Here is a 12,643-nt window from a genome sequence, read left to right on the forward strand (position 1 = left end):
CTTAAAACAATTTTTATGTTGCAAATATTAAAACTTAAAGCCTGAGTAAACAGAGCACCAAGCAGAACATGGCTATCTAGCACAAAATAAAACAAGAATATCAGTGAACAAGTCAAGAGTGAGAGCAGAATACAAGAAGGGATCATTCTGGACATGTTATGAATTTTAAGACCTGGATGGAGTTTGTTAGTGTAGTGTGGCAGAAACCTACCTTTCCCCTACAGACCGCTATAAAAATGGCTCCATTTAGTGTTTCATCATTGATCTTGTTGTAGAAACCATCCATTACCTGAAACATTAAATTAAATAAGAACTTTTAATAGGAATTATTTTTAAAAAATTAATTAAAAGACAATTAAAATATTGTAGAGACACATATTAAATACAAAGCATTTGCTTGAAAGGAGTGAATAATGGATATATTTCATTGAGTGGGTGTATCAAGCAAATGTTTTATATTTTATGCTCAAACATATTGGCTAACAAGATTTACTGTAAAAGTGATTGAAGAAGCAGATTTCTTACTGGATCCCCTGCAATGTCAGCAGTTTGCTGTGTTTTTTATGATTATTCACACACAGAATATAAACAGTTACATAATTCTCCTTCCCAATTAAAAGCAAATAGCACACTAAGATGAACAAAAATCATGTGTGCCTTGTTGGATTTGAAATTCAGTCATCGTCAATAGGAGGTGGCAATATTTACCACTCGGCCATGTAAGCATCTAAGAATAACTTCAGATTCCATGGTCATCATGTTACTGATATGGCAGTGAAATTGTTTAAAGTATTTCATTCAAGTGAATTATTACAATAATTTTACTAGGAAAATCCAGTCATTCACAGCCTGGCATAAAATAAAAACATTTTTAAAATCTATACTCGAAAAAAGAGATTTTCAACATCTTTCTATAAAATTCTACTGATATAAGATGATTTTTTTTAAAATGATGAATTATGATTAAATAAATTTGTATATTCCATCGAAACCTTGCCATACATGAGGCCTACCAAACAAAGTTGGAAAGATGTACAGACATTCGTTATGAATAACAATTAATTCTGTGTACAAGACATTTCATCCAAAAGTCAATAATATACAAATTACCTCATTAAATGCTGTCTTCCCCTTGGGTTCTACAAATAACTGCTTGTACTGCTCTATCCTACTCCATATATTTGTTTCCTGCATGATAAAATCAAATATATATTCGAATATGGTACATAATGGAATTACAGTTCTCCCTCATTATGCTGTATAACGAACTCCATTGTACAGTACTCTCACATTATAAAACAAAGTGATCAACCTTGAGTGAGAATGCCATATAACTACATTGTACAGTATTGCTTGATTATAACATTATACAGTATACCACCCTATAGTAAGACCTCATTATAATGTTGTAAATGATACAGTACTCCCTCATTATAATGTTATTTATGCATGCCATACAGTATAGCAAGACCTGAGATCCAAGGAACACAGCAGTAAGGATAAACAGATTACTCACTTTATCGGCATATCAAAACAAATGTCATTCTGAAAAATTTACAAAACAACAAATATTTGTAAGATTTCTATATATAAACCCATTATGTGTCTGCTCTTAAACAGTAACTTTGGCATGTTTTGCATTAAAATGGTGGCCATGTTAGAGGGATTACCATCCTATAGGAGTACCTTTGAACATAAAATCATTGGCACAATGGGATTCTGGAATTCAAAAGCAGGTGGCCAAAGGTAGGGGGATGGAGGTTGTGCATTTAAGAGAGAGACAACTCTAATATGTACTTTGACAGACTTATATAATAATAACCATATATCTACAAAACACTTTCTTATTCATCTTGAATATTAATTAGATAAAAGATTTAGAGCTACTTAATTCACATTTAATCAAAAAGAACTGAATGTAATTGAATGTAACTTTTAAAATCTTTTTGAACCAGTATCCATTGAGAAAACATTATAGATACATAAATATCTTTATTGACGAGTCTTTGTTGGAAATCAGAAAAATTGTTTAATGGCATTCTACCCTTCCATGATAAATTTAAATGAACTTGCTCTAAAATCCAATTTAAATGATATACTAATTAACACATGGATCAATTCATAATCTATGCGATGCCACAAACTCAGTTCATACATCTTTTGAAAAAGATCAGTTGGTTTAGCTTAATTAATATTGCATACTGACCTTCCAGTATTCCAGACACTTATCCATCAGAGGATATGATGGAAAAAATATTAGTAGGCCACTGGGAACCACACGAGCAAAATTCACTGAAATGTTTAGACAGAAAAATCATTATGGTATAAAACATTTTTTATTTATAGAGGCTTTGACACGAGTGGTTAATTAAAAACATTTTTTGGAATAAAATCATATAATTCCTATCTTAAAGCAAGCAAAAAAATGGAAATATTTGATGAGTTTCATAAATTTCATTTGAAATGGGCGCAAATGTAAGATTCTATTTATTTCATGCAATTATTTTATCAGTTTTATTTCCAAAACTGCAGAACAGTTATGAATGACTCTGAAATACATTTCGATGCCTGAGTCATTTAGATGCCTGAGTCATTACACCTTTCTTCTGCATGATTGTGGCATCAGGAGGTGTTGTTACACATGTTACATATATACAAATTATGATATGGTCATATTAACATAAATAATAGAGCAGTCAATGATAAATTTTGCTTTCTACCTATTTTCAGCACTTGATATACAATGACTACTCTGCATTTTGTACCTATCTACTAAATTAATATTAGTAAGGAGTATTTAAAAAGTTCTGAATAAAAGTTCTTTATCAGCTAACAGACATCAGCCAACCTGCTCTATGATAATCATCCCTTCTATCCCACTCTGATAACTTCCAGTTACCTGAATATTAGTGTGCTGTACAGGGCTGTTCATTAGTGACCAATATATCATTGCATTCCCTCAAAGTACTCACCATTAAACCCTACACACAGTCTAATCATCCAATTATTAAATGCCATTTTGCATTCACTTTCTGGTATGTGGTACATGCACTGCAGTTTCAATCTGCCTGTCCATCAGCAATAATGGGATTTAGTCTAAAATCACATGGAGCTCAATCAGACCTGTGTGGATAATGAGGTAAAGTCTGGATGTTATGCTGCTTCAGCAAGCCTCACACATTTGCGTGTTGATGCAGTGCACTGTCATGAGTTGATAGATACCTGTTACCTGTGTGTGGCCAGGTGGTACGGAAGCATTCTGCAACTTCTCACAACACTTTGGAGGCATAGCAATTACCAGTGATGCTAGCAGTGTTGGGCACAGGTACCTGCATGCCAGGAACTTTTGTGGCAAAAAATAATGTCTATAAAAGGCTCGTTTGTTTTCTCTCATTTCTATTTCTCTTGAGTTGGGTTCAAATCATAAAATCTTGGTTTTTTTTATCTGGTGACAATCTCATTCAAATACCTCTGGCCACCCTTTGCAGATCTGGTTAGTGGTGACTCGCATTACAATGAGACCATACATCTGTAATACCTGATGATGGATACTTCTGACAAGATATATGTAAAAAACCTGAAATAGTGGTCAGTTTTAAAAATTACATTTACAATTTTAAAAAACACTATTATGACATACCTACTAAATTTCCCAGTGATGCTTGGTATGTCGTATTAAACCTGCAAAAGAAAATAATACAATTACTTGAAGCACTTAGGGTATCTGTGTTTTTTATTTTTAATTAAGATTTAATAATTTTAGTCATATTGCTATGATGTCTGCAGTGTGGCAGTTTATAGTACTGTCTAGCACTGGGGCATCATGCCGCAGACATGTACCATGATGTCCCACCCAGTCATATTATCCTGACACTAGGCCAACCAGTCCTAATACTAACCTCTTAATGCTAAGTGCCAAGCATGGCAGCTGCTAGTACCATTTTTACAATTCTTTGGTATGACTCAGCCGGGGCTCACTCTAATGACTTAGGCCACCAGAGTGGTCAAGTATTTAGGTTTTATGAGCATGATGATACTTCTCATTATATGTGGAACTAACATACTTATTAATGTGGGTTTGGGGAGTTGTGGCACCTCAGGTGGCATAATATCAGATTCATAATTCAAGGATACCTACCCATATCAGTCTGGTCAGCTGCCTTTGTGTGTCCATGGGAAAGGTACTTAGCTAACAATTCCTTTGTGTCCATGGGAAAGGGACTTAGCTTACATTTCCTTTGTGTGTCCATGGGAAAGGGACTTAGCTAACAATTCTTCAGCATGATATACCCAGTAAAAACAAAATGTTAACTAATATAATCTTAAAGTAATTTGTAGGCATGTGTACACTATGATTAGAATATGAAATCGGGAATCTCAGTCATGTATTTGAGGATCAGCAGATGGTTTTGTTGTCAAAGACTATCCTAATACTGTAAGTTCATTTAATTTTCATGGAATATCAATTTTTTGGGGGTTTTGTAACAAATTTCATTTTCACCTACATTGATGGATTGAGGATGGGATCATAACGTAGATAAGGAATGGAGTCCTACTGAATCTAGTGGAGGATTGTTGTTTGCTGGGTCTTGAAATTCAAAATGGTATATGTAGTACCAAGAAAAACACTCACAAAAGTTGTTACCCTGTGAAAAGCAGTAGTACAATATACACTCACTTATAAGTCAAGTCTGACTGAAAACTGCAGACCCAGAGCTGCCATCACATAATGAGCTGGTAGATCTGGGTCAGTGCAGTTTGTAAGGAGTAATTAGTTGAAAAAGCAATTTATACCTTGGCCTGCTGGTACATTATGCTATGGCAAATTAGTACTGTTTGTGGTTTTACATTACTCATATGGGTGTATGTACAGTAACATTTTATGTAACGGTAAATTTACTATTAACATTCTCAATCACATGCTACATCACACACATGTGGCTACATCATATACATGTGGCTACATCACACACATGTGGCTACATCACACACATGTGGCTACATCACATACACGTGGCTACATCACACACATGTGGCTACATCACATACACATGGCTACATCACATACACGTGGCTACATCACACACATGTGGTTACATCACATACATGTGGCTAGATCACACACATGTGGCTACATTACATAAACATGGCTAGATCACACACATGTGGCTAGATCACACGCATGTGGCTACATCAAACATGTGGCTAGATCACACATGTAGCTACATCACACACATGGCTAGATCACACACATGTGGCTGCATCATACACATGCAGCTACATCAAACACATGGCTTGACTGTATACACTTGCTCATTATGTGATGGCAGATCTGGGTCTGTGCAGTTGCAGATGGACTTCACTTATAGTGGTATATATGGTATCTCTATTGGTCTAAGTGTTTGAAGAAATTATAGCTGCCCAGGCAGGTAAATCAACTGAGACAAACAGCTTCTACCTCACAGTCGTTATACATACAGTAAGACGAGAGGCCAACATTTGCTGTGAATTAAATGCAAATCAATATTTTCCATCAGCTGAGAGCGAAAGGTAATGCACAAAGGCCCTGTACATAGGATAATGAAATTAATTATCAAACAAACAAGTACAAGATTGATGTTCCAATTCTAAAACTTGAAGAAACTTTGGTGGTGTTGGTGGTGGTAAGGGGAATTTACAAGAAATAAGCATTCTGAATAACCTTATCACAAATAGCATTGTAATGTCAAAATGGTACGTGTCAGTCAGTGTAACATTAACTGTACCACACCAATCACTTGATAACTCACACCCTGATAACTCGCAAACCCGCTTTTAACGTGGGGTCAGGTGTGGATCCAATTTTTTAAACCAGAAAATACCAAAAACTGATCCCTATCTGTTGAACTTGAAGAAAATCATGATCAAAATTGGTAATGGAAAATTTGTTAAATCACTCGCTTTATTGTATAAAACTGTAGATATGACCTGGAAGTTTTAATCAACATTATGAAATATTAACTTTAAAAAGAAGTCATAAAATTTGTTACATATTCATTCCAAATGACATTCTCAGTACACTGTAATTAACGATATTCATGGATATTTCGATCACAGAAAATGTATCTTATGCTTAATGGAGGCAGTACTTTAATAAACAAATACCAATTAGATAAAAAAAATTATCAACTGAAATGTGTTTTCTAGTTCTATCTTTTAGTTCCTTTTAAGTGGAATCAGCATAAATGCAATGTGTCTTGTAGTTAAATGTAAAATGTGTCAATCTACCATGACAGATATGTAATCTAGCACTTCTCTGTCAACCTAATTAATTACGACTGTGTTTTAATATCGGACTAGCGGAAGCATTTGTTGTATTGTTGCACAATATAAAAAGTGGTCCTCCTTTTCTATTATCACATTAATTATGTCTTTTGAATCAAATAAAGGAGGTGGAACAAACAAAAAAGTTAAAAGGCATACAAATCCTGCATGCTTAAGAACCAGCAGCCCCGGGTTGTATGCCAGGTAACTTATTTCAGTGGATCAATTGATCACTGTTATAAATGTTATTGTGTAAGTAACCTAATTCAACTTCCTTAAATTAACCTACTTAATCATAAATATGATTAAAGATAGCAAAGCAACTGAGCGAAATGAGTACTTCATAAAGTACAGAGCATTGTTTCACAGATATGGACCATTGTGGGGAAAACGAGTTTCAGAGAATTCCTGAATTTGCATGTAGAGATATCCTCAAGGATGATAAGAAGTTTCACTGTTACTTACAATGAAATCACCATCAATATTTTACTAATTGAACAATTCAAAAATTGAGTTTCAATGTAGACGATTGTCTCACTAAATGTTGCTTTTTTTAACAAAAAGGAATCTTCTTTGGTAGTGAATCAAAAGTTAGTCTGGTTCCCTGCTTAGTAGACTCTTTGTTTCACAAAATACTATTAAACACCACGCCAGGAACCAGACTAATCAGCAAAACAAAAAGTCGTGACATAATGCAATAATCTTTTAGCATACCGTGTTGGTTGTTGAAACCAGTTGGAATCATGTTATCAATCTTTCAGATGTTAGACGTTTTGAAACTGAATGTTATTTATACAGAATAAACAAGGAACTTCAACAGAAAAAGTGCTTTATTGACAATTATTCTCAACACAATTATAAAACAAGGATTCAGTCATTAAACAGCCCAGTTTCTCCCCCCTCCCCCCAACAACCCCGTAGTTCTCTGGATTTCTAGTGGATTTTTTGGAGGTCCCTTGGTAACTCACACCCTCACTTATAGTATGGTCTATGCTTTTGAACCCCAATGTGAGTTATGAAGGGAAAGGTGTATCATTAATTACATACATGTGGATTCTACGAGTGACAGGATAAAAATATAATCTTAATGGCTGCCTGTTGCACATACTACAAGATCAGCAATAATTGGAAATAAGAGTTTAAGTGTGTGCAGGTGAGCAGTAAAGTTAATGTTGTGTTCTTTCATGCAAAGTCGATTTTAAGAAAGCATATGGAGGAAGAGATGATATAAAATTCTATTTGCAAATTTTTTAACTGAGCACAGTTATTTACCATTCTTCATAGCAGGCCAATTTACAAAACTGGTTAAAGTTATGTTTCTAAGACTGCATAGAAATTTTCATGCCATTATGCACAGACAAAATACATTTAGGCCCTATATTGTCACATCCTAACGGTTATAAAGAGAGTACATTCTCCATTCTTCACAAAATACAAATGTGATTCAAGGGGAAATCTGGACCAGAAAATACTGACAGCCTGAAAATGTGAAACTTAATAACCACAGTGAATATCATCAGAATTCTGTGATCTTGTGAAGGAAACTAAAGTTGTTCATGGATTTTATTTTTAACAATGTTTAAATGAGAAGAATTACCAGTGCAGAAGAAAAGATAAAAAATATCGGCCAAAAAAGAAACATGAGCTTAAGATCATTTTTAATTAAGTTATTTTGTCAAATTTTTTATTGGCAAAAGCAAATTAACAAGTGATGGGTGTGATTGCTTGTTGTTTCAATATATGATACTGTTCATTTACTGCAGGCCAACTCAGATACATAATCATTAAGCAATATATTTTTACAAAAAATAATCACATTAATGAAGATAACTGTACCAATTTATTTGTTACATTAGTATGGGTAGGTCTGGAGGTACTGTAGGTAATGAAGATCATATATGGGTCTGAACCCTTTATTTTCACACATGGTCAATACTGTAATTCCATTTTTTTTCTTCTGTTTTTTCATGATATTTTATAATACCATACCTTGTTTCATAATTAGAGTTGAGCACGGTCCCATCTGGGCCTTTTTTAAGAATCCCAATCCACACCTGGTGCTTTTCTATGACATGAGGGTTTTCTAGACGAACTGGGAATGGACTGCAAGGAGTAAGTCAGTAATGAAGCAAACTGTACAGCACTAAAAACTTGATAAATACTAAATTCCTTAAGTTTTTTACTAAATAAAACAACAAGCAAACAAACGAAAAATGTGGTCTGATTATCAGTTTTCCTTGGCTTCCAACGGAAAAGAAAGGATATTGAAACTGAGTCTTTTTTAAAAAAAAGGTGAAATGAAAGCTTTACATATGTGACAGTAAGACAAAGATATTGCCAGCACAAAGGGTCAATCAATCTCTCTCAGTTAAAAATGAATAAATTATATTTATATTTGATATTTTCCATGCAATTTTATCATATCAAAACCAAAAATGTTTTCTCTATTTAAATGGCAAACATTTAAAAACTGAGAAACTGAACTTATTATCCCTCTAATGATAATTTAGATTTGCAAACCAACTGTCTAAAACTGTCAGTGGTTAATAGCTTGCAGCCTGGTCCAATGGCCTGAGCAATTAAAAATATATAAATATCCAGAACTGCCCTGCAATTGTTCCTGAATTAGAGCCAATAATTTGCAAAACATTCTTCATTTCCATAACATCACCACTGATTTAAATTTAGGAGCTTGGTAATGATAAGACGCTGAAATTGAAAGCTCCAAAAATACTATTACTTACATCTGCATTTCTGCAGTGAAGGAGTCCAAAGGAGAGAGGGTTCCACTTGTTAAGATAATGGCCTTGACTCCATGACCTATGAGGTCACTCATACTGTGACCTGGACTAAAGCACCAATAACTCAAAGTCTTTCCTGTAAGGTAAGCAATCACTTATTTAAAATAATCACATATTTTGTAGAGACAACACTGTTATGGATATATTATCAATATTTATCTCAATCTGTATCCAATTTAAAAAAACAAAAATGAAATCATATTATTCACTCTACTTCTAAAAATGTATTTTAAAAAAACTAGAAACTTTCTTAACCACTAAACACAGATACTGACCATATTACCCAAGGCTTCTTGGTGAATTATGGGTAATTATAGTACATGTAATTAAGTTCCTAGTAATTTTCTTCAATTTTCTAAATTTCTGATGAAATCAATATGAGTGAGTACAAGTTCAGAAAAACAAAGTGTATATTACTTATCTTAGGCACCAACTTGGAAACAAGAGTCCCATGAAGGTACTGATGCTCTACTAGCTGAAAAGAATTTCCAGGAATCAAAGATAAAACCCCTTCCTCCATTCTTTATATTATTTTGCCTGTCAAGTACTGAAACTGTCTGATAAGAAAATGTGATGTAAAACATCACATCAAACCAAATCCAACAAAACAAACTTGGTTAGAAAAATATTTCCTTACATCTCTCAGTTAACAAATTCATAAGATATCTATGTAAAACATCACACTAAACCAAATCCAACAAACCAAACTTGGTTAGAAAAATATTTCCTTACATCTCTGAGTTAACACATTCATAAGATATCTATGTAAAACATCACACTAAACCAAATCCAACAAACCAAACTTGGTTAGAAAAATATTTCCTTACATCTCTGAGTTAACACATTCATAAGATATCTATGTAAAACATCACACTAAACCAAATCCAACAAACCAAACTTGGTTAGAAAAATATTTCCTTACATCTCTAGTTAACACATTCGTAAGATATATGTACGCTTGTACAAATATTTCAGTCATGACCTTTAACACTAAATCTGATATGATGTGGATAAAATCAGTGAACTTGTCTCAGACAATGACAAGATATACTCACTTTCAAAGTTTGGATAACCTAAAATTAATATTGTTTTGGAAAAAAACGACAGTTATTTAAGTGGCATTATTCAAGGTATGCATCAGATGTAGCCACAAACTGGGTTTGATAAAAACCTATCACATGGTATATACTCACTTATAAAGTCAAGTCAAACTACAAACAACAAAGATCATAATAGGCACGCAGATACAATCTATGCTACTGATTACTCATAACTGCATAGACCCAGATCTGCCAGTGCATTATGCAAAGGCAGATCTCGGTCTGTGCAGTTTGCAGTTGGACTGAGTCATTTTGGTACCTGTATCATACTCACAAGCCAGTACAGCCAGACAAAGTGCTGACTATCAACTTGTGTCTTGGAATCCAAATAAATACAAAGCCTGGTCCAGATTTACTTGTATTTGTGTTATCTCTAGTACCAAAATGCAAGCAATGACCTTAGACTCAACCTCAGTATAAATTAGGTCTGGTTTTCAGAACTCCTTTACAAAAGTACAGTTATGTTGGTGGTCAGACATACACCATTTCTACCCTACCATTCATGGTCAGACATACACCATTTCTACCCTACCATTCATGGTCAGACATACACCATTTCTACCCTACCATTCATGGTCAGACATACACCGTTTCTACCCTACCATTCATGGTCAGACATACACCGTTTCTACCCTACCATTCATGGTCAGACATACACCATTTCTACCCTACCATTCATGGTCAGACATACACCGTTTCTACCCTATCATTCATAGTCAGACATACACCGTTTCTACCCTATCATTCATGGTCAGACATACACCATTTCTACCCTACCATTCATGGTCAGACATACACTGTTTCTACCCTACCATTCATGCAAGAGGAATAGTTATAACAAGATTTTTGTGATGGTCACCATATTCATTCACTATCCAGGAGATGTTGCTATAATAGTGGGTTTGCTATAACTCCACGTCAATAAAGCTACCAGCCATAACAAGATTTTTAAGATGGTTTTCAAGGCTGGAGGTTTCATCATCATTTTAAAATAGGAATAATTGTATTTTTGCAAGAAGGAAGTTTTTTTTAATGTTGGTATGTAGGTGTGTGTGTGTGTGTGTGTGTGATTTAGATTTTTAACGTAGCTTTAACAATTTTTCAGTAATATCGCTATGATGTCTGCAGTGTGACAGTTTATAGCAATGTCTAGCACTAGGACATCATGCCGCAGACATGTAGCATGATGTCCCATCCAGTCACATTATCCTGACACCAGCCCAACCAGTCCTAACACTAACCTCTTGATGCTGAGTGCCAAACGAGGCAGCAGTTAGTACAATTTTTGTAAGTCTTTGGTATGACTCGGCCAGGGTTCAAACCTGCGACCTCCTGCAGGTATGTAGGTGTGACTGGCACTATTTTCATTAAGAACCAATGATATATCAAAAGATGTATATTAGTGAAAACCCCGTGTTGCTATGATGGTCAGTTCTGAAGCAGTAGCAATAACAAGATTTAAGATGGCGGCCACTTACAGTCATCAGACCAGAGGTCTAATTAGCACCATTTTCATTAATGTTAAACTAGACATTATAAGAAATGTTTCAGTGAAAACATTCTATTGATACAATCATTGATCAAGGTGAAATAACGAGTTTCAAAATGACTGCCACGATGATCATATTAGATGTCTGAGGGGCAGCATTTTCATTTAGGACCAACTAGAAATCACATGTCTGAGGGGCAGCATGTTCATTTAGGACCAACTAGAAATCAGATGTCAATAGGACCATCCATTCAGGAGGAGTAATGTTAACAAAAAGTTCAAAATAGCCAACATGATGGACAAAATGAATGTTTGATTGGTACCAATTTAATCAAGAGCAACTTGACAGCATATGATCTCTTTGTGAAAAACCCATGTCGGTATGATTATCTATTCAGGAGGAGTCACAAAAACAAGATGGCCACCATGGCTGTTATATTGGATGCCAGCATGTTTCTTGTAATGCCACTGTTTCCATCCAGAAATGCATATACTGAATGCATTGTGTTCATTATGGCATTCATAATATAACAGCTGTATCTACATTTAACAATTTGAAAATCTTACACTAAATATTACTCACCACAAAAGTGAAGTGTTCATACTTGTATTATATTTTCATTTCAACTGTATAAATGCTATGTTTGATGCAATAAAAGTTTTCATTTAACTTGAACTTGAGTTATTCATATGCCAGATCTTACTCCCAATTGATATTTCCTCAGTTATTGGCCAGTACACATAGGTTTTGCAAGTTTGACCTTTGCTTGTAAAGGCAGCACCTGCTTTGTTTTCCCAGCTGTCAACCCTTTGTTCAAGCTGCCATTTTTTGATACTTGTTCAATGCTAAGTGCAGTCCTATAATTAGTAGAGGACGCGTACATGAACTTTGAGCATACCACACAATTTACACCTATACTGTTGTAGTATATTTTTCAATAGATTTCAAA

General features: G+C 34.5%; 1 protein-coding gene across 4 annotated transcripts in view; it reads right to left on the bottom strand.

The window, feature by feature from the left end:
- Positions 1 to 12,643, bottom strand: part of LOC149773124 (regulator of telomere elongation helicase 1-like) — a 240,161-nt gene that overhangs the window by 41,746 nt on the left and 185,772 nt on the right. For all 4 annotated transcript variants that reach the window (XM_089946787.1, XM_089946786.1, XM_089946788.1 and 1 more), the window contains 6 exons: positions 9,048 to 9,180; positions 8,293 to 8,406; positions 3,641 to 3,681; positions 2,207 to 2,292; positions 1,111 to 1,188; positions 212 to 289 (listed from right to left, as the gene is read on the bottom strand). In XM_089946787.1, coding sequence (XP_089802913.1) covers positions 212 to 289; positions 1,111 to 1,188; positions 2,207 to 2,292; positions 3,641 to 3,681; positions 8,293 to 8,406; positions 9,048 to 9,180 — 530 coding nt within the window. The remainder of the gene's footprint in view (positions 1 to 211; positions 290 to 1,110; positions 1,189 to 2,206; positions 2,293 to 3,640; positions 3,682 to 8,292; positions 8,407 to 9,047; positions 9,181 to 12,643) is intronic.

The sequence above is a fragment of the Sinohyriopsis cumingii genome, unplaced genomic scaffold (assembly GCF_028554795.1).
Source record: "Sinohyriopsis cumingii isolate HCF-2022 unplaced genomic scaffold, ASM2855479v2 utg000881l, whole genome shotgun sequence".
Classification (NCBI taxonomy): domain Eukaryota; kingdom Metazoa; phylum Mollusca; class Bivalvia; order Unionida; family Unionidae; genus Sinohyriopsis; species Sinohyriopsis cumingii.